Here is a 27,729-nt window from a genome sequence, read left to right as displayed (position 1 = left end):
TCATCATATTACAACATGTTTTGTTAACTCACCTAAACAGTCCAAGCTATTAAGATTATGCTCATATCCTGTCACTGAATTAATCAGTGAACAAATCTGAACAAATCTTTTCATGATTGGAATCAAAGAATTTGAGTCACTGAAATTAATCAAAATTCATGACTGCATGTTTTACTGACTCACCTAAACAGGCCGAGCCATTATGATTGGGCTCATATCCTGCATCACATGTGCATCCTCCAACAGGCACCAGCCATTCGCCTTCTGTGTTACAGTGCATTCTCGGTGCTGTCCCACCCTGTGATTGGCTGTGGGGTACACAAGTTCCAGACACCGGAACTAGAGATGTTGGCTCCGCCCCTGAGGGCGTGGCTGGGTAGAAAGCCAGGAAACGACTGGTTGCTGGACAGCGACGATAAAATATGGAAACACCCATGAGTGACACACATGCTCCGCTGTCTACTATAGCTAAAACAAACCTGAAAAAGACAACAAAGAAAAGACTGATGAAAAGAGACAGGCGACAAGCTTAGCAGCCATCAAAACATCCGTTGAGACCAGATAGACTAATAACTGTTGTTTGTTTTCATATTCAAATCATATCAAGGTAAATATTAACACTGTGGCTGATATTTACTCAGCTGAATTGCCTGATCCTGAGTGACCACATCCTCATTTCATCTGCACACAGTGACCATCATTCATCAAAAGGTTTTGGGAAGAGAGGGAAAAGGTAAAAGGTCATCGTACCCTTTTCGTGTGAGAGGAGCAAAGCTGCGGGTTTTGATGTTGATTCGTCGGGCATTCTCAGATTTGTACTGGTGAGGTAGACTTGGCTCCACGCGACTGAAACTCTTGTCTGCTGCAATGGTGTCGATCTTCACCCAGCCTTCTCTCGTCTCTCCATTGGAAGGCTAGAGCAGAGAGAGACAGACAGAGAGAGATTCTTAGATCTGTGTCATGTTCAGCAGTGGCAGCTCTTAAAGTAATAGCAGCTAAATAACCTAATAACCCACTGATAATAATAAGAAATGCTTATTGAGAACTAATTCAGCCCTGTAAAAATGATTGTAATTTTACTTGTAAAAGATTATAAAAATCCTAGAGTAAAAACCTGTTTAAAAACCTGTTAAATTTCCTTACTGTATACGAATAAATGTAATAAATCCAATCTTACATTTCATGTAGCTTACAGTAAAATAGTACTGTTTACAATACGTTTGTGGTACTCTCAGTACTGTCATCTTATTATAGTGAAAAACTGTAAACTGACAATCCCAGGATTCCCTAGGTGAAACTTTACATTTGATTTCATTTGCATAATTGTGTTTCTTAATGGTTTTTGTTATCAGTTATGTATATTTGGGTTTTATGTGACAAACTATGTGGTTTAATGAATGTTTATTCAGTTATTTTAGTACTGAGTGTTACGATGCTGTTTTGTAGATGTGTGACAAGACACAGATATAAAGTATTAGTATTTACTTCAGTTTGTGGAAAGGCTGTGGTGGTTGCATGTTACAAAAGGTACAAAAGAGATTTTAGTAGCAGCCTAAAAGCAACAGGATTTTTATTTATTTATTTTTTTAGTAAGCAATTACACTGGCTACTGATAATTTATCTTTGCCATCACATGAATAAATTACATTTTAATATATATAATTAAATAGATAACAGTTTTTTATTTTTATTTTAACAACAATTCACAATATTACTGTATTTTTGATCAAACAAATGCAGCCTTGATGACACTCAAAAACATTTGAAAAATGTACTGACCCTAAACTTTTGAAGGGAAGTGTATATATTATATCAAATATAAAAGTATATTCCAAGTCTTCTTAAATCGTACAACAGATTTGTATAATGAGTTGTGATTTGGCACTGTAATTATTATTATTATTTTGAGTGTTTACTGCAACAGTTAACAGTGGTGAATGCCAACAGTGCAATGTTCTCTTGGACACAAGCTCCAATTTAGGCCTGTCCCGCAGCTGCGGTGGCTTGCTATAAGTGAAATCTCCAAGCAAAATGCCATCAGATGTGTCCCTGGAAGTTGGTCTTTCACTGAATAAATAGCAGCATACGGGTTTGGAGCAACATGAGGGTGATTAAATAATGGCAGAACTTCAGTTTTGGGAGGAACTAGTCCTTCTAGGAGCTATTTTTAGTGTGGCAGCATTGCATTTAAAAGATTAACTACAAGAAGGCAAAAAGGAAGACATGACAAGAGCTTTACATAACAGAGATGTTGCGAGACCTGCAAAACTAGAAGAAAAGTATTTGATTTACATGACGTTGGACCACATCGCATTTCCCGAGAGATAACAACAGTTTTTATTTCCTGTTTTTAGCATTATATTCTCCCCTGAGGAGTAATAAGCCACACAAACCGCCGAGACTCCACATAACAGTGTCGTAAAACCACACTGTGTGTTTTCCTCTAACAAACATGACCAGGAAATAGCACTTGTAGAATTTATACATCACTTGAGGCCATCCTGCCCAGAAAAGTCTAAAGATATATATTCAGTGGTGTTGATATACATTGTTAATTGAATAATGTAATAATAATTATAATGAAATTAGTATTTGATTTGATTTAAGCAATGAAAGATACACTTCTTGCTTTAATATTTTACATTAATATATTTTTTTTATCAAAAGCCTGCAAGCATATGTCAGAGGTATCATGTAGGTTTCATCTTTTGTTCTGAGTGATGCATCTGGGGAACTGTAGTTCATACAATATACAATCACTCAAAGAGCACGAGGGTCTTACTTTCTTTAAAAAACAAATCCCATGGATCCTCAGGCTGTATCATAACAAATCGTCCAAGTATGTCTTAGTCAGTCAAACAAAACAGAATGCTACAAGACTGAATGCTGCCAAAATCCTTCATATGATGTCTGTGTGTGGGTGTAGGACAAGGTATCCAACAACCCAGCATTTGATAACAGGCTAACACACTCATGTTAGTTTTATGATGCTAATACTGTCCTGCAGAAATGGGATAGTTGGAAAGTAAGATTTAAGTTGTGTGCACTGAAGGTTACAGACATGAGCTCAAGATGTCTCCTACCCATAAGATTACATTTGTGGGGCAAAGCAGTCATTATAACTTGGGTATGGCTCTATGATTTTGGAGATTATACTTAAATCATAAGCATAATCACATAAGTCCTTCCATCATCTCAGGTCATATTATACATTAATATTTATTTTCTGAGCCATACTTTCTATTAGTGTTGGTTCCATATAGTTTCGAATTTAAATGTAATAAAGTACAGCCATAAAGTAAAAAGCTATACCACATGTTCCACGCGTGTCCACAACATGATGATAATTTTCACAAAAGTTATAATTTATAATATATATTACAATACCATTTTAAAGTCTGGGGTCAGTGCACCTATTTTTAAAGAAATTTTATTTATTAGGATCCATTAAACTGAATAATAGTGACAGTATAAAGACTTTACATTGTTAATAAATAAATGCTGTTTTTTTTTTAGCTTTCTATTCATCAAAAATCTGATGAATGATTTTTGAAAGATCATGTGACACTGAAAACTGGTGTAATGGCTGCTGAAAATTCAGTTTTACCATCAGAGGAATAAATGACATTTTAAAGTATACTGAAATTGAAAACATTTATTTTGTATTGTACGAATATTTCACAATGTTACTGTTTTTGCTGTATTTTTGACCAAAATAAATGCAGCCTTGGTGAGAATAAATAAGATTTCTTTCAAAACATAAAAAAAAAAAAAAACACAGATCCCAAACTTTTAAATGGTAGTGTAATTCATTAAAATCATTACATTTAGGGGAGTTGCATAACATGACATTTTACAACCTGAATAAAATTTGTCTTTTCATAAAAAGGTCAAATTATTTGATAATTTAAGCATTTTATTAATTATGAAACTTTCTGTTTTATGTTTGTTTGTTTTTTGGTGCTGCTTGGACTATGTGGCTTTTTGGTCACACCACGTGACTTTTTAAATGTTCATATTTTAACATTTATTTTTAATTCAGATATGAAAAAAAAACATAGAAGATGCATATTCAAGTCATTGTATGTGTGACTTGGATTTTTCTGGTATTTTGCAATGAATGAATAGCCACAGATCAAATTAAATATCATATCATTGACCCATGTACCATTGTGCTTAGTACAAATTTCTCAATCCTTCTTTAATCTCATTAAAGTCTCTGGCTTGGGCCTTACAAATGAGCTAATCCCTCATCACTCACCTCAGCTACCCAGGTTCTCTCCAGCTCTCTCTGAGAGTCAGCCTGTTTGTAGAACAGTGTCAGGGTCTCCCTGCATGTCGGGGAGGGTGAGCGTAGACTGGCACAGTCTCGAACCGAGAAACGCAGTGTCACAAAGATCCGTGGAGCTGACTGCCGGTACAGGAAGGGCGTAGCCAACCAGTTGTCTTGGAGACGAGGGTTTTGATTGACATTGCAGACTTCAAAGGTACGCATGAGTCTCCCCTTGTCATCTAACACGCTCACCTCATCCCACTGAGAGGTGGAACATGAGAATAAAAATGAGCCTGAGGCATGAATACTGCACAACCACAAAATTTTCACAAAGATGCTTGAGTTATATATATATAGTTATATATGTTTGTGTATATATATATATATATATAAATTTATATATTTATAATAATTTGTGTGTGTGGTTTTTTTAATCCTTAGTTTATTTCCAGTTTAACTCGAGATTTAAAACAAATTGGACTTTTGGACTCCACTGTACTTTAACAAAAATTTTAATACCAGAAAAAAAACAATATTAAGAAAGCTATTGTCTGTGTTTGGGACCCGTAGATAATAATCCACAGCTTTGTGAAAAAACAAAAGATTATTTTTTTGTTTGAAATGACACAGATTGGATCAAAGAAATGCCTTGCCCTTTCCCGCTTCTTCAGGTGATTTAAGCTGAAAATCCTAGACAAACCCCAAATCTCTCAAACACACAATACAGAGATCACAGACACACACCCTCACTGACTCACAAAGAGGTGGCGAACAACTGCCACGCTGAGAAATGGAGAGAGACGAAGGATGAAGAAAATAAATACAAACAGACAGAATGACTAAGAGGAGACGGAGAGAAACACAACATCAAAAACGTAACATGAAAAGACTGCTGGAGGAATGAAAACACTCGTTTAGAGAACTAAAACGGAATGAAAGCAAGAAATGGGACTGAGCGGGAAGAAAACAAGATGGGGAGGACAGCTTGAGAGAATGAGAAGATGAGCGAAGGAGAGGGGGAGAAATTCAGAAAAGGACAGATGGATAGATTAACAAAGATATGTATGCAGACCAAGTGACAGACAGAAAGAGAGAGAGAGAGAGAGAGAGAGAGAGAGAGAGGGAGGGAAACTGAGGTCTGGCAAGAGAAACTGAGACAGGAAGTAAAGGACTACTAGTTCTTCTCAGTAGGTCAGAGACTCTGCTCTGCCCAGGGCTACAGAGACAGCAGATATCACGGTCGAGCTGACAGAAAATACACACATAAGAGGATGAAGGAATTGAGGGAGGGAGGGTTTAACATGCTCCATTTCCTGTCCTTTTGGCAAGGCGGGATTAAAACAGGAAGTACACACTCACAGGCCCACCGAAATACCAAACATATAAAGATGAGGTCATCAATAAGCTTCACACGCACACAATCGATCACATATTCTAATCTGTCGGATTCATAAAAGCATCAGTGAATGTGTGCTATTTTTAAAATAAAGTATGAATCTTACCCCTGTGTCAGGATACGTTGTCCAGCCTAGTTCAGCGGTGGACTCAGTAGTGTCCAGCAGCATAACTGAGAAAGACAGGAAAGGACAGAGAAGTAGAGAAAGAAAGATAGAGACAGTAATTATTTCCATCTTTACTTTATTTAGATTAAAGCCGGTCATAATCAGCATGGACATATTGAGGGGGACAAGTCCCAACCCTATAGTAATTAAAAAAGGACAAATTGTCCCCAACAATATTTGATATGTATACAGATCACGGATACCAAACATAAATTCCAGCTTGACACACTTGGTAAATCAGTGTGAGGTACTGCCATGTCTCTTGTTTTGTAATTTAGTCATAGTCATGATTCCTTGTCCCTGTCATATGATTCTGTCATGTAGTTCCTTTAGTTCTTGTATCTTGTTCAAAGATACCTTGTCCCTATAAGGCAAGTCATGTCATTTGGTGGCCATCTTTGAAACATTAAATTCTCCAAAACGTTTCGCCAAGCTTACGATTACATTTCATATTTAAAATCACCAATGAAATCTGACAACAACTGTATCATAAATGTTGTTTATTTTGCCCAAATAGCATTAAAAAAGCTTATTTTTCAGGCTAGACCAGCCTGTACTAAGCAGTGACACACTGACTATACAAATTAGTGATTGGCTCTTTTACTAAGAAGTAAAAGAGCCAATTGAGTGGCCATATTGCATTGCATTTTTCCCAATTCAAAACTATACGAGTGACACGTCTTGGGTATTCTATGGTCTTTTGTCTTGTTTTTGTTAGATGTAGCACCTGTTATACAAGACTAAAGTCTAACGTAAGCCAATAAAGTGGGGTCTATAGTTTTGAATAAGTTTAAATAAGCTTAATAAGTTATCTTTACCTGAATCAAATTTTGCTGTTATAAAAGTAGGTACACTCTTAAAAATAAAGGTGCTTCACGATGCCATAGAAGACCCTTTTTGTCTAAATGGTTCCATAAAGAACCTTTAACATCTGAAGAACCTTTCTGTTTCATAAAAGGTCCTTTGTGGTGAAAGAAGGTTCTTCAGATTATAAAAAGGTAAGGAAGAGATGGTTCTTTAAAGAACCTTTGACTGAATGGTTATTTGTGGAACTAAAAATAGTTCTTCTATGGCATCGCTTGAAGAACCTTTTGAAGCACCTTTATTTTTAAGAGTATATTTGTGAGTATTAACGGAACTGAAGATGTCATACACGTGACTGTTGTCATCTATGAATCTGGCCAATCGTGAAACGGCTATGTCATCGTCAGAGCTTGTGGCCGCTCTGAAGAAGCTGGGCAGAATGAATCGGCCAACTGCTTTCGAATCGCTCTCACGGTACTTTGATGGCATACGTCACAGTGACGTAGCGTATGCTTTGTCTCAAAGTCGGACAAATAACCGCCTTGCACTGCTTCCAGACAGATACAGATCGGTCTGCGCAGCTCCGCATCAAGTTGAAAACACCTAATGGCCCACGGTCTTGTTACATTATTATCAGTTCATCTTTATAAGTTTCATTTCATAATTGGGTGTTGCTGTCATGTGTTTCCCCTTGTGTATGTATTTAGGCCCTTATGTTTGCCATGTTATGTTTTTTTCCTTTGTAACCTGCTGTTGGTTAGTTGGGTCAAGTTCTGTTCAATTTTCAGTTTTTTTTTTGTCAGGGTTTAGTTCTATTTATTTTGTATCACTTTACCATTTTTTAATAAACTGCACATGGGTTCTTTACTCGGCTTGCCTTCAGTGAATTAATGTTACATATAAATGGAATGAAATGGGCCAAGCCCTCATGAAAAAACCTAATATCTCTTAAACTGAACAAACCTGACAAAAACACAAACACAAAAAAAAAGCAAACACAAAACAAGCACAGTCATATAAAACAGGTTCACAGAAGGCCTAAACCTCACAGAAACACACACAACTGGCACATATACTGAGGACGAGAATGTTTTTAATTTAGCCTACCCCCACCGTCACCTTCAGTGGATTAATGTTAGATGTACATTAATATTTGACAATATTTGTTTTTACAATAGATATCTTACATGAGCAACAATAATGCACAGTATACAAACTACTCAACTTTTTATTCAAATTTCATAATTTTGAATTAAAAACATAATCATGAACTATGTAGCCAATGTGACAATTGTTTTTGCTGTTTGTGTTATCTGAGTGAAGTGGCTTTTGTGGGCGGGACTTGATTTTATACATCAGGAACTGATTGGATGTCATTACTGAAGTCTCATGCGAGTGACAGGTTGCTGGAGGGTAGGCACGTCATTAGAGATGTTGTTGTTCATGTTTTTGATTAGAGATTATGAGGGCACATTAATTAAAAAAAAAATAATGATGTGCACAGATATAACTTAGAAAAACTTTTTATAAATTCAAACTTTTTATATAATTATTTATTACGTTTTTTTTACTTTTTTTATTGCTTCTATTGTCCTCCTTTGTAAGTCGCTTTGGATAAAAGCATCTGCTAAATGTAAAAAATACAGCAATATTACATTTAAAAAAAGAACGAATGATGCATTTTCTTTGTGACTTTAATTTCATTATTTTATATATACAGTAGTGTCCAAAAGACTGAGACCACATTAAAAATCTGGGATTCAAAATCTGAAAGTGAAATTTAATCCTGAAAGTGAACAGAAAATTGGAAAAATCTAAAACAAAAATGTTATGATGTAAAATGAATCAGGAATGCTTAAGATCTTTGTCATTTAAGTGCTTTACGTCACAAAAGGGCTTTTCACATTTAAAACCCATAACACTGGCCTGGGTCATTATAACCCTGGGTTATTTTTTTATTTTTTATTTTTTAATGTTTCACAGAGTTCAGTTTTGTACCCTATTTTAAGAAATTATTTTTTGATATTCAGGTTTTGAAGTTTCACTGTGTACATATTAATGTCCAATTCAGTTTAATCATGCATAAGCAGTGTCTCAGACTCTGCTATTGTGTGTCAAGAAAATACAAGAGTGTCACCGGGAATGCGTTGCTAAAATGTGCACAACACCGGAATGCGCCTGTCAACATCCCATATGAAAAATGTGCCACAGGCAGAACTTATGTCAAAATGCTCTATACAATAAAGGTTGATATGACCAGAATCGGGCAGCTAAGCTGTCCTTTCCCATCATATCATGTTTTCCCTGACATTCATCTAATGAACTGTTTATCACCAACAGAGACAGAGAGAGTAAAAAAAGGAATACAAGAAGCCAATGAATTCTTATCGGCAATCCATCGTACTGTTTACAAATTAATTTCAATTTTCTATTTCTGCAATGTTTCATGTTTATTTAATACTACATATTTTTCCAGATGAGGGGAGGTTGAGCTCTGGCTCCACCGGGGCAGCCTGAAATGGGCCAAGCCCTCATGTAAAGAACCTAAAGTCTCTTAAATTGATCAAACCAAACTGAGCAAACACAAAACAAGCGCAGTCATATAAAGCACATTCACAGAAGGCCTAAACCTCACACAAACACACACAGCTGGCACATATACTGAGGACAAGAGTGTTTTTAATTCAGCTTCCCCCCCCCCCTCCCTCCTCTATTTGCCCTTAAAACCACGCAACTGATATTATTCTGTGGCTTACACTAAATCCAGCCCTCCATCTCTCTCTTGCTAGTGCATAAACAGATTTTTTTAGATTATGTTCACAGATGGGGACCCCGCAAATCTCTCCGCCAATCTATCATTTCCTCTCTCCATTTGGTTCTTATCCATCGCTTCTCTTCCTCCTGAAGACAGTGATGCCTTGGAGCGTGCAGGGCTGGGATTTGGGAGAGCTTTAGTGTTTTTTCTTTCGGTAGACAGCCAACATGAAAAGAGGGCACTTCTATAACAGTGTGTTTGGCGATGTTGTGCTTTTAAGGGATTATGTATTTCTTAATATTAAACATTTGTACCGGGACAGAGTGACTGTAAAACATATACTTATAATAAATCCAGATTGGAGACAAATGTAAATGCCATTCAAACTGTATGAACTGGCATATTAATGTGTGCTGAACATTAATGTCAAAAATGTTTGATGATAATTATGTTAATTATTTTGTAAAATAAATGTAATTTTTTTTAGAAGATTAGAAATGACAGAATGTCCTAAATGCTATTTTCCTAAAAGCAATACTATGGAATTAGGCATGTTTATATTTTTAGTGACTCTTGATTACTTAACAGATACGTAGAAGTCAGTATGTTGCTCTCAGGCATTTCATGCATCCTTTCAAACACATTTAATTAATGTTGCAGAACAATTTAATTATTTTAACTGATTAAGTTTGGTGTTTGTAACTGGTCAGTCGAATAGTGTTAAGTCAGAGACCCACAAGGAAAAGAGTATGAATGCTTCTCCAATTAGTGTAACAACTGTAATGGCGTTCTTGTAAAGTTCTTTCATCACTAACAGCAGGGGGAAAAACAACATTTAATGAAAATAATGAAATGCAATCATCCATACAATCATGCATAATTGGGATAGCAACATAAAATGTCAAGTTGAAAAGCACAACTGGGGGGGGGGGGGGGTGTTAGGGTTGGCATGGTAATGTAATTGTGTTTGTGGAAGATCACATATAACGTATATGAAATAACCCCCATATATAGCATACATGAATTCCCCCATAGCAGATCTATTCAGGTGGAGCTGGGGAAGGTGGAGGGTTTCTGAAGCAACTGCTACAGCAAGCACTAGCCAAGTGTTGAATGTTGAGCAGCGAGCTCATTGGCTGCTGGTACAAAAAGAACCAATCAGCTGCATCAGCTGTGATGATGTCATTATGTCAGATTGAGTTTGACCTATTGGACTGTACCATCTAGAGTTTCATGACAGAATTTTGGATTTGAGCACCAAATCAGCAAATTAGAATGATTTATGAAGGATCGCTTGACACTGCTGGAGTAATGGCTGCTTCACAGGAATAATTTAATCAAATGTAATAAAATATATTAAAATAGAAATAATATTTCGCGGTTTTGCTACATTTTTGACCAAAATAAATGCAGCCTTAGTGAGCATAAGAGACTTCTTTCAAAATCAATAACAAATCTTAGTAGCTTATCTTCAACTGCTGCCGTCACTGGCCAAGTATCCAATCATAATTAGATTTTTTAATTTCATTTTAAATTAATTTGTCTCTGGTTATATGGCTTATACTAATAGGCTACAATATTTTTCCTAGTGTTTGTTCCGCACAGTATGTTTAGTAAGCTTCTGCTGTTGTTTGTGTGTTTACAAAACTATCAAATATTCTACTCAGTCATGTTAATAATGTTATGGATACTGTTGGCCAAATGCATTACATAAATGCATTTTAATATTTGATCTTAATTACAGTTTTTGACATTTTCATATGGTGAACCCGTTTAGACTGTGTTGGATCACCATATGATGTCCAATGTCAATACGGGTCCTGAAGATTTTAGAAGTGCATGCATGCACAAATCTTTCTCACAAGGACCTGAACACAGACTTATAAATACACCATTAATCTTTGACCCTAAACAGTCACTTCTAATTATCTTACTGTATGTAGGTATAGTTTTTTCTTTGACACACACACACACACACAATATTTAACGATCTCTGCAGGGAGTTCGTCCTTTTGAACTCATTATACACAGGATGATTTATAACAATTCATATTCTCTTATATGTGCCTTTGTAAGCCACGTGCGTATGGACTGTTTTTTTAACATCTGTGAAATTTAATTATGCATGCTGTGAATTATTATACACACTCTACCTTGAAATATCTTATAAGCATCTCAGTTTGTTATTTGTTTATGCAAGCGAGTGTGAATTTTTTTATGAGCATTCATTTTATGATCAAACTGGTTATAAATATGTCACATTTTGACATCAGGGTCCAATATAACTTTGGCTTCTAAAGGTATATTAAACCTTAATTTATATTATTACCAGATGTAAAGTGAAAAAAAAGGATCTAAAACGATCTCCAAAAACTCCAAATTGTCATTTACAGATGGCCTCTCCATCTGTTAGTGTGGAATGAACAGAGGGATGATTCTGGGTCAGGGCTGTTGCAGAAATTCACAGGGCCTGAGATAAAATTTTTATATGCCCAAGTGAAGGCTGTACCACAAACCTAAAATGCTCCCCCTTCACCAGCTCTGACAACGACTCTGCTCTGCGGCAAGAAGAGTGACAGCAAATCTTGTCACTTCGCTAACGACATTTATTCTCAGATGAGTAGTTGAAAAATTCACATGAACATGAGCTTTTTTCATCAATAATTTAGGTTAAAATTAACATATGGATACAGGAAAACATCTTGTGTTTTTTCCAATATTATAAGAGGCACATTATTTTTCTTTACAGGATTGTCCTGGACATCTTGGTTTACGTCCTAGGTCAAATTCAGTAAGTGTGTCAGAAAAATTGCCTGTCTAAAAAAAGCTTTGTAGACGTTCTGTTTAATACACTTTGGGGAGAACTGATGAATGAACTACCATATTTCTTTGAATCATATTTAGACAAGTGCAATCATATTTAGACAAGTGCAATTATTAATAATTATATTTAGAAAAGTATAATTATATTTCCTTTTTTTTATTCTGTTTTTATTCATTCTGTCCTCCAAACTCATCCTAAGTAATAATTTCTGCATACATTTATACAAAGGTTGTCTATATAATTGATTAAATATCGTTTGAACTGTGTTTTTTGGGCAAGTTGATTAAAAAAAAAAAAAGATATCTGATATTGTGGTGAGTTTTCACGTGTTTCATATAAATGGATTTTATGCAACTTCTTAATTACAATTTATATTTGCCAAAGAATATTTCCAGTCCTCAAATTTGCAATAGTGATTCATTGAGAAATGAAACAAGTGACTTTACGAGTGAGTCACTGAATCACTCACTGCGTTTTGCTCCGAGATGCACAATGGTTGACTCAGCTTTGACATGGTTTGGAACTACTGTCATTAGCAGAACAAAAATAAAGTAATTGGCGGTACTGCATCTAAAATTTTTCAATATTAACTTTTTTACCTTACATTTTTATTTTAAGGTAACAGACATTTTGCACTATAGCAGATACGTTATAATTGGATTATAGTGCTGTCAAATGATTAATCGCCATTAATCACATCCAAAATAAAAGTTTTTGTTTACATTATATATGCATGTGTAGTGTGTATATTTATTATACACACACATACGGTATATATTTTGAAAATATTTACATGTTTATACATTTATATATGGCAGCGGCTATTTACACTAAGTGCTATTTAGATGCTATTTACACCAAGTATATTAGATTAGATGCTATTTACACCCAATTAGACTATTTATTACACTAGATGCTATTTACACCAAGTGCAAATAGCATATTTTTTTAGTGACAGATGCTATTTACACCAAGTGCAAATAGCGATGGATTCTATTTACACTAAGTGCAAATAGCAATAGATCCTATTTACACTCAGTGTAAATAGCAGTATTTTGTAACGATATGCTATTCACACTAAGTGCAAATAGCTATAGATTCTATTTACACTATGTTAAAATAGCAAGATTTTCTGCTATTTATACTACTTATTGCAAATAGTGGCAATTATCTGCACCTCAGTATTGTAGTACATTATAAAACAGTACGCAATAATAACATACTGAGTGTAAATTATAATTTTAATTCAAATTTATTAAATGGATGCCACCTTATTGGGACAATAAAGCCCTCCCTACACCTACCCGATACTTTATTTTCAACTTTTTGAATATTTCCTTCATTTTTATTGAAAATAAATGCCTTTCTGATGCGATATGAGATTTGAAAAGGGAGAAAAAAATGTTTGGCAGAAGGTGGGCTCGAACTCGGGTCGATCGCGTCAAAAAGCATGCGCCTTACCATCTACGCCACTGAAACCAATGTTAGACTAGGTTCTTTTCTTAATGTTGACTAACGTAATCACACGTTAGTGGGCGGAGTTAGTGTAAATAGCCTTTGCCAACAAGATGGGCTATTTGCACTTAGTGTAAATAGACACTCCGTTTATATATTCATATCATTATATTTAATGTTATATATAAATATATAAACATAACATATTTTTCTTAAATATATACATTATAAATATACACATTCTCTGTTTTATTCTGTTGCTTAATGCTGTGTTTAATGTCCGATAAATATGGATTTATCCAGGGTTTCCCCTACATGACTTGTTCTAAGTTCCCTAACTGTAATTAAAAGTGTATGCCCCGAACCCTAAATAGATTCTCAGGTAGGCCGTAACCCTGAGTGTGGACATGTATGAAGTGCCGGACTGCACTCAGTGGGTCCATTGTGATCCAGAGATATGGGGCTGTTTGCACACTGATGGAAGCAAAAACTGCTGTGTGGGCCAAACCAAGTAAGTAAGTGCTAGAGTAATGCACTCCACTGGCATATCATTCTCATTCCTGTGTTGCACACACACACTGTCCCCTTCACTCTGTCTCTCTGTCCCCCTCTTTTTGTGTTTATTATTAAACAGGAAAGTGACAGAAGGGCCCTGTCAGGGCTTAAACACATAGATACATTTAGTTACATTATTGATGTGAGAGAGAGGGAGACAATGTTTGTTTAAAAACCTGTGACACAGGAGTGCTGAAAGAAAGACATGCAGATAGAGACGGAAACAGAGTGACAGACGGTGCGTGTGAGAGGGTAAAGAGATAAGATGAAGCAGTGATTTTTGACCTATAGAGGAGAGCTGGCAGGTTGTCAGAGGTTCTTACAGTGCTTTTGTCTCAGGTTTTGAGTCCAGTTAAACAAATGCATATTTTCTCTAGCTGTGATTTGGTATGTTGGTTTCAAAGACCTAGTTCAAAGTAAAAATCCCTAAAATAAATTTTGGTTAATTCTGTTCTCCAAACTAAATTCCTAAATGGTTTCAATGTACTCATGAGTGAACTAGTACTTCAATGTACTTTAGTTCAGGAACTAAACAAGTGATTGTCACTCAACCGATTTGTTCAAAAACAGTGATTAGTTTGGGAATGAAACACAGCTACTGCATTTTGCTCTGAGATGCACAATGTTTGACTCTGCTTTGACTTAGTTTGGAACTATTAGACAAAGTAATTGGCAGTTATTGCATCTAAAATGTGAGTTGTTCAATATGAACTTTTTTACCTGTTACATTGTTGCTTGTCTTATTTCTTATTACTTAGGCCTATGTTTTATTTTAGCTGGTTTGGTGATTGCCTTTGTGATAGTCTCGTGTAGCCAGACCTTTAGACTGACGGCTGAAGGTCTGGAATAGATGGCAGCTTTCATTGGTCAAGGCCCGCCCATGAGGCCGTTTGACCGACATGTCAAACAACCAATCATAGTTTGTTTCGTTCATAGCGTCACGTTTCGGGGTGTGGAAATGTCGCCACAATAAAAGACCGGTGTGTGAAACTCTTGGATGTATTTTAAAGATTCTATGCCGCGGATTTTAAATATTTCACATACTTTTGAAAGTCCAGTGTTTAGTTGACCTGATAAGCGTTTGTCATCATATTTGTAAACACGATGGATTTCTTCTTTCGTGAGGGGGTTTGGGCCACGGCATCTTTGTTTCCCAGCGGACCGAAAATAAACGCGACACTCGCGTCTCCCGGAAATCCGGTTTAATTCAACCAGTCAGATGACGACTTCGACATTCCTGAAGTGTTTCCAGAGAAGTGTGCCATATGCATCAGACGTTTAGCCAACGGTCCGTGAGACTACATTTGTGACAACCTACCGTATATAGTGTAACAAGTGTGTCAGCCTGTGTTAAAAGAAAAGAAAACACAGTTGCAAAGACTTTAATGTTTGTGTCTAAACAGAAAAAAAAGTCACCATAAGAAATATTAATTGTTGCAAAACATTTGACAATGCCAGCTTGAGTCTATCCTATGGTGTTCAGCAGGCAGACATATAATATATCATCTGTAGTTCTTCCTTTATTAGGGCCCAAGCCAGTAAGGCGCAGGGCCCTATTGTTCCCCTAAGGATTATTATTAGGGCCCAAGCCAGTAAGGCGCAGGGCCCTATTGTTCTTCTAAGGATTATTATTTTTTTTATTATTTTTTATTTCGACTATCCGGGTACTTTTGGGGGCCTTAACGTGCCCGAAAACTCTTGAAAATTGGCACGCACATTGGAACCTGCGGCCATTAGGACGCCACAGACGCTGGGACCCGGGCGTGGCACAGGGGCTCTACGGCGCCCCCTGGAAGATTGTCAGAAAGCTTGATGTATAGCTCACACATACTTGCACGTATTCATATGAAACTCGGTACACATATAGAACTCATTGAGCTGAACAACTTCCGCGCAGCATGTCTTAGGCTCCGCCCAACAGGAAGTCAGCTATTCAGGGCTGTTTAAAAAGCGCATGCTCTGGAATTTGATATACTCCTCTGAGGATTTCCATACGATTGCCACCAAACTCGGTGAACATGATCTCAAGACATTGGGGACGCTAAATTGCGAAGATATTTTTGATATGTCGAACGGTTTGCCCGTGGCGAGGCGATGAAGTTATGGCGAAAAATGAGACCCAGGAAATGCCTAATAACGTCCACATACATTGTATGATGTAGATCAAACTTCAGTGATTTGTTCGTTGTGTGATGCCGATCGGATAGATGTGACTATTATGACTGAAAGTTATAGCGCCACCAACTGGCTGCAGGAAGTGTGTCATTTTCAAAATGCTTTGAATTCAGCATCTTATTTTTACTCGATTTGCTTCAAACTTCACCAGAATAATGTCAAAACACGGCCGATGTAAAACTGTGAAGGGAATATTGATATCTAAAATTATGTTGCCATGGCAACGTGTCAAAGTTGAAAATTCGTTTCTGGTGATTTTGAGGCAGATAACATGTTTAGAATGTCATGAAACTCAACACACATATCAGTATTAATGATAGTTAGACACTGGAAAAAGCTCATAAACGGGCGTGGAAGAGGCACTCTATAGCGCCACCTTTTGTCAAAAATGGGGGGGTTAGTTTTAGCTACAGACACCAAACTCGGTACATAAATTGTTCTTATTAATCCGGACAACTTTCTAATTTACAGTCATTAGCTACGACCAACAGGAAGTCGGCTATATTTATTTTAAAGTGGGTTTTTTTTTAAAACAGGCTGTAAACAAATTCATACTCCTCCAAGCAGAAACACGGAAATCACACCAAACATTTTTTATCATGATGCCAAAATACTGAAGATGCTAAATTGCGGACGGATTTAGGATATCTTGAACGATGATTTAATGGCAATTTATTAAAGTTACTGTAAAAAATAGATTTTTTTTTTTTTTTTTATCTTTTAAGAGCAGCTTCCAAACACTTCATAAAAAATTACATGCACATACACAGAACAAGACAGTCTGAGGATATGTGATTAATTCATGAATTTACAATACACTATGGAGAGCAGAAAATTAAAAAACTATCAGAGAGTTATTAAACTGCTGAGTGAGAGCTCCTGCCAGTCTGCCTCTGATTGAGGGGTGGGGGTGGGGTGGGCTGTCAGTGACTGTGTGGATTGAGGCAGTGGGTGAGAGAGAGAAAGAGAGAGAGAGGGTCTGTTTTTTAAAATCTTAAAAAAATGCTTATGAATCATTAAAGATTTTTATAACACTTTATAATAAGGTCTCATTTCTTAACATTAGGAAATGCATTAATTAACTGAACTAACAATGAAAAATATATTTTTACAGCATGTTAATTCTTCCAGGATAGTATGAACTAACAAAGAACAATTTTTTTAAAGCATTTATTAATCTTTTTAATGTTAGAAAAATAGTCATGTTCAAAAGATAAACTTTAAAATTTTATAATATATAAACACATTTTGGATTAATATTGATCAACATTAAATGGTATATAATTATTAATGATTATATATATATAATGATAGCTACAGACACCAAACTCGGTACATAAATTGTTCTTATTAATCCGGACAACTTTCTAATTTACAGTCATTAGCTACGACCAACAGGAAATCGGCTATTTTTTTTTTTATGTGTTTTTTTTTTTTTAAAACGGGCTGTAAACAAATTCATACTCCTTCAAGCAGAAACCAAAAATTCACACCAAACATTTTTTCACATGTTTCCAAGATACTGAAGATGCTACATTGCGGACCGATTTAGGATATCTTGAACGGTGATTTAATGGCAATTTATTAAAGTTACAGTAAAAAAGAACACTTTTTTTTTTTTTTATCTTTAAAGAGCAGCTTCCAAACACTTCAGAAAAAATTACATACACAGAACAAGACCATCTGAGGATATGTGATTAATTTCATGAATTTACAATACACTATGGAGAGCAGAAAATTAAAACTATCAGAGATCTCCTGTCACTGCGCTCCTAATGTGTGCGGTGGGTGACTGGGTGGGTGAGTTCAGTGAGTGTGGAGGGGGAGAGAGAGAGAGAGAGAGAAAGAGAGAGAGGGTCTGTTTAAACTTCTCAATAAAATCCTTAAAAAATGCTTATAAAGCATTAAAGGTTTTGATAACACTTTATAATTAAATCTCATTTGTTAACAGTAGGGAATGCATTAATTAACATGAACTAACAATGAAAAATATATTTTTTACAGCATGTTAATTCTTCATTGATAGTATGAACTTACAATGAACTAACAATGAACAAAATATTTTTAATATTAGAAAAATAGTCATGTTCAAAAGATAAAACTTTAAAATGTAATAATATATTAACACATTTTGGAATTGATTTTGATCAACATTAAATGGTATATATTTATTAATGATGTAAATTAACAACAGTTAAATAATGTTGTTTTTTAACATTGGTTAATGCACAAATAACATTAAATATTAACAATATATTTTTTACTTTATTCATTTGTGTTAGAAAAAATTATTCATGTTAGTTAATGGAAAAATAAATCATTAAAACCTTTGGTAACTATAATAATTTCTCATTTGTTAGCATTAGTAAATGCATTAACTAACATCAACTACCAATGAAAAATATATTTTCACAGAATTTAAAGTTTTATATGTTGTTCTGTGTGTGTGTGTTTCACAGAGTTGATGGTTTGGATTAACCCTTTAATTGCCGTATCCCTTAAAACCAAACTGCCAGAGGGTTACTGTGATGCTTGTGCTCGCTGGGCACCGTTTTATCGATGCCACCGGGGTGGCGTATGCTGACGGCTTGGGCCCGTCATCGCTGCTCGCAGCTATATTTTTTTTTTTTTTTTTTTTTTTTTTTTTTTTTTTTTATTATTTTTTATTTCGACTATCCGGGTACTTTTGGGGGCCTTAACGTGCCCGAAAACTCTCGAAAATTGGCACGCACATTGGAACCTGCGGCCATTAGGACGCCGCTGAGGCTGGGACCCGGGCGTGGCACAGGGGCTCTACGGCGCCCCCTGGAAAATTGTCAGAAAACTTGATGTATAGCTCACACATACTTGCACGTATTCATATGAAACTCGGTACACATATAGAACTCATTGAGCTGAACAACTTTCACGCTGCATGTCTTAGGCTCCGCCCAACAGGAAGTCGGCTATTCAGGGCTGTTTAAAAAGCGCATGCTCTGGAATTTGATATACTCCTCTGAGGATTTCCATACGATTGCCACCAAACTAGGTGAACATGATCTCAAGACATTGGGGACGCTAAATTGCGAAGATATTTTTGATATGTCGAACGGTTTGCCCGTGGCGAGGCGATGAAGTTATGGCGAAAAATGAGACCCAGGAAATGCCTAATAACGTCCACATACATTGTATGATGTAGATCAAACTTCAGTGATTTGTTCGTTGTATGATGCCGATCGGATAGATGTGACTATTATGACTGAAAGTTATAGCGCCACCAACTGGCTGCAGGAAGTGTGTCGTTTTCAAAATGCTTTGAATTCAGCATCTTCTTTTACCTCGATTTGCTTCAAACTTCACCAGAATAATGTCAAAACACGGCCGATGTAAAACTGTGAAGGGAATATTGATATCTAAAATTATGTTGCCATGGCAACGTGTCAAAGTTGAAAATTCGTTTCTGGTGATTTTGAGGCAGATAACATGTTTAGAATGTCATGAAACTCAACACACATATCAGTATTAATGATAGTTAGACACTGGAAAAAGCTCATAAACGGGCGTGGAAGAGACACTCTATAGCGCCACCTTTTGTCAAAAATGAGGGGGTTAGTTTTAGCTACAGACACCAAACTCGGTATATAAATTGTTCTAATTAATCCGGACAACTTTCTAATTTACAGTCATTAGCTACGACCAACAGGAAGTCGGCTATATTTATTTTAATGTGGGTTTTTTTTAAAAACGGGCTGTAAACAAATTAATACTCCTCCAAGCAGAAACACGGAAATCACACCAAACATTTTTTATCATGATGCCAAAATACTGAAGATGCTAAATTGCGGACGGATTTAGGATATCTTGAACGATGATTTAATGGCAATTTATTAAAGTTACAGTAAAAAAGATAATTTTTTTTTTTTTTTATCTTTTAAGAGCAGCTTCCAAACACTTCATAAAAAATTACATACACAGAACAATACAGTCTGAGGATATGTGATTAATTTCATGAATTTACAATACACTATGCTTAGGAGAAAATTTAAAAACTATCAGAGAGCTCTTAGACTGCTGAGTGAGAGCTCCCTGCCAGCCTGCAGCTGAGTGAGGGGTGGGGGTGGGGTGGGGTGTGAGTGACTGTGTGAGTGACTGTGTGGATTGAGGAGCTGGGTGAGAGAGAGAAAGAGAGAGAGGGTCTGTTTTTTAAAATCTTTAAAAAATGCTTATAAATCATTAAATAAGGTCTCAATTCTTAACATTAGGAAATGCATTAATTAACGTGAACTAACAATGAAAAATATATTTTTACAGCATGTTAATTCTTCCATGATAGTATGAACTAACAAAGAACAATTTTTTTAAAGCATTTATTAATCTTTTTAATGTTAGAAAAATAGTCATGTTCAAAAGATAAACTTTAAAATGTAATAATATATTAACACATTTTGGAATTAATATTGATCAACATTAAATGGTATATAATTATTAATGTTTATATATATATATAATGATAGCTACAGACACCAAACTCGGTACATAAATTGTTCTTATTAATCCGGACAACTTTCTAATTTACAGTCATTAGCTACGACCAACAGGAAGTCGGCTATATTTATTTTAATGTGGGTTTTGTTTTTAAACAGGCTGTAAACAAATTCATACTCCTCCAAACAGAAACACGTAAATCACACCAAACATTTTTTCTTATGATGCCAAAATACTGAAGATGCTAAATTGCGGACGGATTTAGGATATCTTGAACGATGATTTAATGGCAATTTATTAAAGTTACAGTAAAAAAGAGAAAACTTTTCTTTTCTTTTTTTCTTTTAAGAGCAGCTTCCAAACACTTCATAAAAAATTACATACACAGAACAATACAGTCTGAGGATATGTGATTAATTTCATGAATTTACAATACACTATGCTTAGGAGAAAATTTAAAAACTATCAGAGTTCTCCTGTCTCTGTGCTTCTAATGTTTGCGGTAGGTGACTGGGTGAGTGACTGACTGTGTGAGTTCAGTGAGTGTGGAGGGGGAGAGAGAGAGAGACAGGGTCTGTTTAAACATCTCAATAAAATCCTTAAAAAATGCTTATAAAGCATTAAAGGTTTTGATAACACTTTATAATTAAGTCTCATTTGTTAACAGTAGGGAATGCATTAATTAACATGAACTAACAATGAAATATATATTTTACAGTATGTTAATTCTTCATTGATAGTATGAACTTACAATGAACTAACAATGAACAAAATATTTTTTATATTAGAAAAATAGTCATGTTCAAAAGATAAAACTTTAAAATTTAATAATATATTAACACATTTTGGAATTGATTTTGATCAACATTAAATGGTATATATTTATTAATGATGTAAATTAACAACAGTTAAATAATGTTGTTTTTTAACATTGGTTAATTCACAAATAACATTAAATATTAACAATATATTTTTTACTTTATTAATTTGTGTTAGAAAAAATTATTCATGTTAGTTAATGGAAAAATAAATAATTAAAAAATGCTTATAAATCATTAAAAGCTTTGGTAACTATAATAATTTCTCATTTGTTAGCATTAGTAAATGCATTAACTAACATCAACTACCAATGAAAAATAAATTTTCACAGAATTTAAAGTTTTATATGTTCTGTGTGTGTGTGTGTTTCACAGAGTTGATGGTTTGGATTAACCCTTTAATTGCCGTATCCCTTAAAACCAAACTGCCAGAGGGTTACTGTGATGCTTGTGCTCGCTGGGCACCGTTTTATCGATGCCACCGGGGTGGCGTATGCTGACGGCTTGGGCCCGTCATCGCTGCTCGCAGCTATATTTATCATTGCCTTTCTGGGCTGTGTATTAATATGATGTGTGGGTGTCCTGCATTAGCAGTGGTGTGCCTCTGTGAGTTGTTCACTTGAGTGCTCTCACTCTGGTACATGCACATGCTTATGAAAGGGTAATGCTTTTTGTCCTTTATAGGGAGAGAGTATGTGTGTATTTGGCTTTCTTGGTTCTCAGATGTGTTAACGCACTGAGCCAGTTCACGCTTGATTAGTCAGTCCCGCTCAAGACAACGCTCTACAATGTTAATCCTCCTGTAGTAGTGAAGTGTGAGTGTTTTATTCCAACACTTTTCTAGAATAGCCTCTCACACTCATACGTACACATATGGCTAAACTTTATCTCACGGAGGTGTGATCAAATGCAAGCAAAATGCATTTGTTATTCAAATATACACAGTAGCACACATTTCTTCAACTACGGCCAATTTAATGGCTGATTTTTATTTAAATAAACAGATTTTGTTATTTGAAGGTCACATGAAGGTTGTGGTGTAATTTCCACCATGGCAAAAAAGGAGATGACAGTGTCAGTGAAGGTCAGGTTTGAGATGAAACATCAGAGCATTAAAGTGTAAAGAAAACAAAGAACAATCGTGAACTTGTGAACAATATTTTTATTGTGTGCAATTTCCAATCAGAATGAAATGACTAAAGAAATGTGTAAAATGTTGTTTATAATGATTTATTTTTCATATTTTTATGTATTTATTTAAAAATGCTTAAAAAGATGTCTATGAAATTAGCCTAAGCAAGGCAGAGGAGGTGACCTAATATTGTGAAATATTACCATTTAAAATAATGGTTTTCTATTTTAATATACTGTAAGATATAATTTATTAATGTGATGCAAAGCTGAATTTTCATCACCCATTACTCCAGTCTTCGGCGTCACATGTTACTTCACAAATCATTCTAATATGCTTTATTTATTTATTTATTATCGATATTGGAAATAGCTTTGGCTGCTTCATTTTTTTTTTTTTTTTGGAACCTGTGATACTTTTTTTCTTTTTTTTTTCTTTGATGAATAAAAGTTTAAAATATCTTCTTATTACCATCACTTTTTATTAATTTAACATCCTTGCTGAAAACAAATATTAATTTCTTCCCAAATAAAAAAAGTTACCGACCCCAAACATTTGAACAGTAGTATATATTATTACAAAATATATATATTTTTTTAATAAATGCTTATTCATCAAAGAGTCCTGAAAAAGTATCACAGGTTGCAAAAAATAATATAGCTGCAAGCAGCGATGACGGGCCCAAGCCGTCAGCATACGCCACCCCGGTGGCATCGATAAAACGGTGCCCAGCGAGCACACGCATCACAGTAACCCTCTGGCAGTTTGGTTTTAAGGGATACGGCAATTAAAGAGTTAATCCAAACCATCAACTCTGTGAAACACACACACACACAGAACAACATATAAAACTTTAAATTCTGTGAAAATATATTTTTCATTGGTAGTTCATGTTAGTTAATGCATTTACTAATGCTAACAAATGAGAAATTATTATAGTTACCAAAAGGTTTTAATGATTTATAAGAATTTTTTAATGATTTATTTTTCCATTAACTAACATGAATAATTTTTTCTAACACAAATGAATAAAGTAAAAAATATATTGTTAATATTTAATGTTATTTGTGAATTAACCAATGTTAAAAAACATTATTTAACTGTTGTTAGTTAACATCATTAATAAATATATACCATTTAATGTTGATCAAAATCAATTCCAAAATGTGTTAATATATTTTTAAATTTTAAAGTTTTATTTTTTGAACATGACTATTTTTCTAATATTAAAAATATTTTGTTCATCGCTAGTTCATTGTAAGTTCATACTATCAATGAAGAATTAACATGCTGTAAAAATATATTTTTCATTGTTAGTTCACGTTAATTAATGCATTTCCTAATGTTAAGAAATGAGACCTTATTATAAAGTGTTATCAAAATCTTTAATGATTTATAAGCATTTTTTTAAGATTTTAAAAAACAGACCCTCTCTCTCTCTTTCTCTCTCTCACCCAGCTCCTCAATCCACACAGTCACTCACACAGTCACTCACAGCCCACCCCACCCCACCCCTCACTCAGATGCAGTGACAGGAGCTCTCACTCAGATGCATTGAAACAGCTCTCTGATAGTTTTTAAATTTTCTCCTCTGCATAGTGTATTGCAAATTCATGAAATTAATCACATATCCTCAGACTGTATTGTTCTGTGTATGTAATTTTTTATGAAGTGGTTGGAAGCTGTTCTTAAAAGATAAAAAAAAAAAAAAAAGTTTTCTCTTTTTTACTGTAACTTTAATAAATTGCCATTAAATCATCGTTCAAGATATCCTAAATCCGTCCGCAATTTAGCATCTTCAGTATTTTGGCATCATGAGAAAAAATGTTTGGTGTGATTTCCGTGTTTTTGCTTTGAGGAGTATTAATTTGTTTACAGCCCGTTTTTAAAAAAAACCCACATTAAAATAAATATAGCCGACTTCCTGTTGGTCGTAGCTAATGACTGTAAATTAGAAAGTTGTCCGGATTAATTAGAACAATTTATGTACCGAGTTTGGTGTCTGTAGCTATCATTATATATATAATCATGAATAATTATATACCATTTAATGTTGATCAATATTAATTCCAAAATGTGTTAATATATTATTAAATTTTAAAGTTTATCTTTTGAACATGATTATTTTTCTAACATTAAAAAGATTAATAAATGCTTTTAAAAAAATTGTTCTTTGTTAGTTCATACTATCATGGAAGAATTAACATGCTGTAAAAATATATTTTTCATTGTTAGTTCACGTTAATTAATGCATTTCCTAATGTTAAGAATTGAGACCTTATTATAAAGTGTTATCAAAATCTTTAATGATTTATAAGCATTTTTTAAAGATTTAAAAAAACAGACCCTCTCTCTCTCTCTTTCTCTCTCTCACCCACTGGCTCAATCCACACAGTCACTCACAGTCACTCACAGCCCACCCCACCCCCACCCCTCACTCAGATGCAGTGACAGGAGCTCTCACTCAGAAGCAGTATATCAACTCTCTGATAGTTTTTTAATTTTCTCCTCTGCATAGTGTATTGTAAATTCATGAAATTAATCACATATCCTCACACTGTATTGTTCTGTGTATGTAATTTTTTATGAAGTGTTTGGAAGCTGCTCTTAAAAGATAAAAAAAAAAAAAAATCTATTTTTTACTGTAACTTTAATAAATTGCCATTAAATCATCGTTCAAGATATCCTAAATCCGTCCGCAATTTAGCATCTTCAGTATTTTGGCATCATGATAAAAAATGTTTGGTGTGATTTCCGTGTTTCTGCTTGGAGGAGTATTAATTTGTTTACAGCCCGTTTTTTAAAAAAACCCACATTAAAATAAATATAGCCGACTTCCTGTTGGTCGTAGCTAATGACTGTAAATTAGAAAGTTGTCCGGATTAATAAGAACAATTTATGTACCGAGTTTGGTGTCTGTAGCTAAAACTAACCCCCCCATTTTTGACAAAAGGTGGCGCTATAGAGTGCCTCTTCCACGCCCGTTTATGAGCTTTTTCCAGTGTCTAACTATCATTAATACTGATATGTGTGTTGAGTTTCATGACATTCTAAACATGTTATCTGCCTCAAAATCACCAGAAACGAATTTTCAACTTTGACACGTTGCCATGGTAACATAATTTTAGATATCAATATTCCTTTCACAGTTTTACATCGGCCGTGTTTTGACATTATTCTGGTGAAGTTTGAAGCAAATCGAGTAAAAATAAGATGCTGAATTCAAAGCATTTTGAAAACGACACACTTCCTGCAGCCAGTTGGTGGCGCTATAACTTTCAGTCATAATAGTCACATCTATCCGATCGGCATCATACAACGAACAAATCACTGAAGTTTGATCTACATCATACAATGTATGTGGACGTTATTAGGCATTTCCTGGGTCTCATTTTTCGCCATAACTTCATCGCCTCGCCACGGGCAAACCGTTCGACATATCAAAAATATCTTCGCAATTTAGCGTCCCCAATGTCTTGAGATCATGTTCACCGAGTTTGGTGGCAATCGTATGGAAATCCTCAGAGGAGTATATCAAATTCCAGAGCATGCGCTTTTTAAACAGCCCTGAATAGCCGACTTCCTGTTGGGCGGAGCCTAAAACATGCTGCGTGAAAGTTGTTCAGCTCAATGAGTTCTATATGTGTACCAAGTTTCATATGAATACGTGCAAGTATGTGTGAGCTATACATCAAGCTTTCTGACAATTTTGCAGGGGGCGCCGTAGAGCCCCTGTGCCACGCCCGGGTCCCAGCCTCAGCGGCGTCCTAATGGCCGCAGGTTCCAACGTGCGTGCCAATTTTCAAGAGTTTTCGGGCACGTTAAGGCCCCCAAAAGTACCCGGATAGTCGAAATAAAAAATAATAAAAAAAAAAAAAATAAATATAGCTGCAAGCAGCGATGACGGGCCCAAGCCGTCAGCATACGCCACCCCGGTGGCATCGATAAAACGGTGCCCAGCGAGCACACACATTACAGTAACCCTCTGGCAGTTTGGTTTTAAGGGATACGGCAATTAAAGAGTTAATCCAAACCATCAACTCTGTGAAACACACACAGAACAACATATAAAACTTTAAATTCTGTGAAAATATATTTTTCATTGGTAGTTCATGTTAGTTAATGCATTTACTAATGCTAACAAATGAGAAATTATTATAGTTACCAAAAGGTTTTAATGATTTATAAGAATTTTTTAATGATTTATTTTTCCATTAACTAACATGAATAATTTTTTCTAACACAAATGAATAAAGTAAAAAATATATTGTTAATATTTAATGTTATTTGTGAATTAACCAATGTTAAAAAACATTATTTAACTGTTGTTAGTTAACATCATTAATAAATATATACCATTTAATGTTGATCAAAATCAATTCCAAAATGTGTTAATATATTTTTAAATTTTAAAGTTTTATTTTTTGAACATGACTATTTTTCTAATATTAAAAATATTTTGTTCATTGCTAGTTCATTGTAAGTTCATACTATCAATGAAGAATTAACATGCTGTAAAAAATATATTTTTCATTGTTAGTTCACGTTAATTAATGCATTTCCTAATGTTAAGAAATGAGACCTTATGATAAAGTGTTATCAAAATCTTTAATGATTTATAAGCATTTTTTTAAGATTTTAAAAAACAGACCCTCTCTCTCTCTTTCTCTCTCTCACCCAGCTCCTCAATCCACACAGTCACTCACACAGTCACTCACAGCCCACCCCACCCCACCCCTCACTCAGATGCAGTGACAGGAGCTCTCACTCAGATGCATTGAAACAGCTCTCTGATAGTTTTTAAATTTTCTCCTCTGCATAGTGTATTGCAAATTCATGAAATTAATCACATATCCTCAGACTGTATTGTTCTGTGTATGTAATTTTTTATGAAGTGTTTGGAAGTTGTTCT

General features: G+C 34.9%; 1 protein-coding gene across 1 annotated transcript in view; it reads right to left on the bottom strand.

The window, feature by feature from the left end:
- The window catches only part of LOC306887518 (ephrin type-B receptor 5-like), a gene marked incomplete at both ends in the record, with an annotated part of 117,358 nt that overhangs the window by 22,248 nt on the left and 67,381 nt on the right, over positions 1-27,729 (bottom strand). The window contains 4 exons of the mRNA XM_079445303.1: positions 184-479; positions 751-914; positions 4,262-4,534; positions 5,776-5,840. Coding sequence (XP_079301429.1) covers positions 184-479; positions 751-914; positions 4,262-4,534; positions 5,776-5,840 — 798 coding nt within the window. The remainder of the gene's footprint in view (positions 1-183; positions 480-750; positions 915-4,261; positions 4,535-5,775; positions 5,841-27,729) is intronic.

The sequence above is a fragment of the Barbus barbus genome, assembly GCF_936440315.1.
Source record: "Barbus barbus genome assembly, chromosome: 21".
NCBI lineage: Eukaryota > Metazoa > Chordata > Actinopteri > Cypriniformes > Cyprinidae > Barbus > Barbus barbus.
This window is presented reverse-complemented; position numbering and strand designations above follow the sequence as displayed.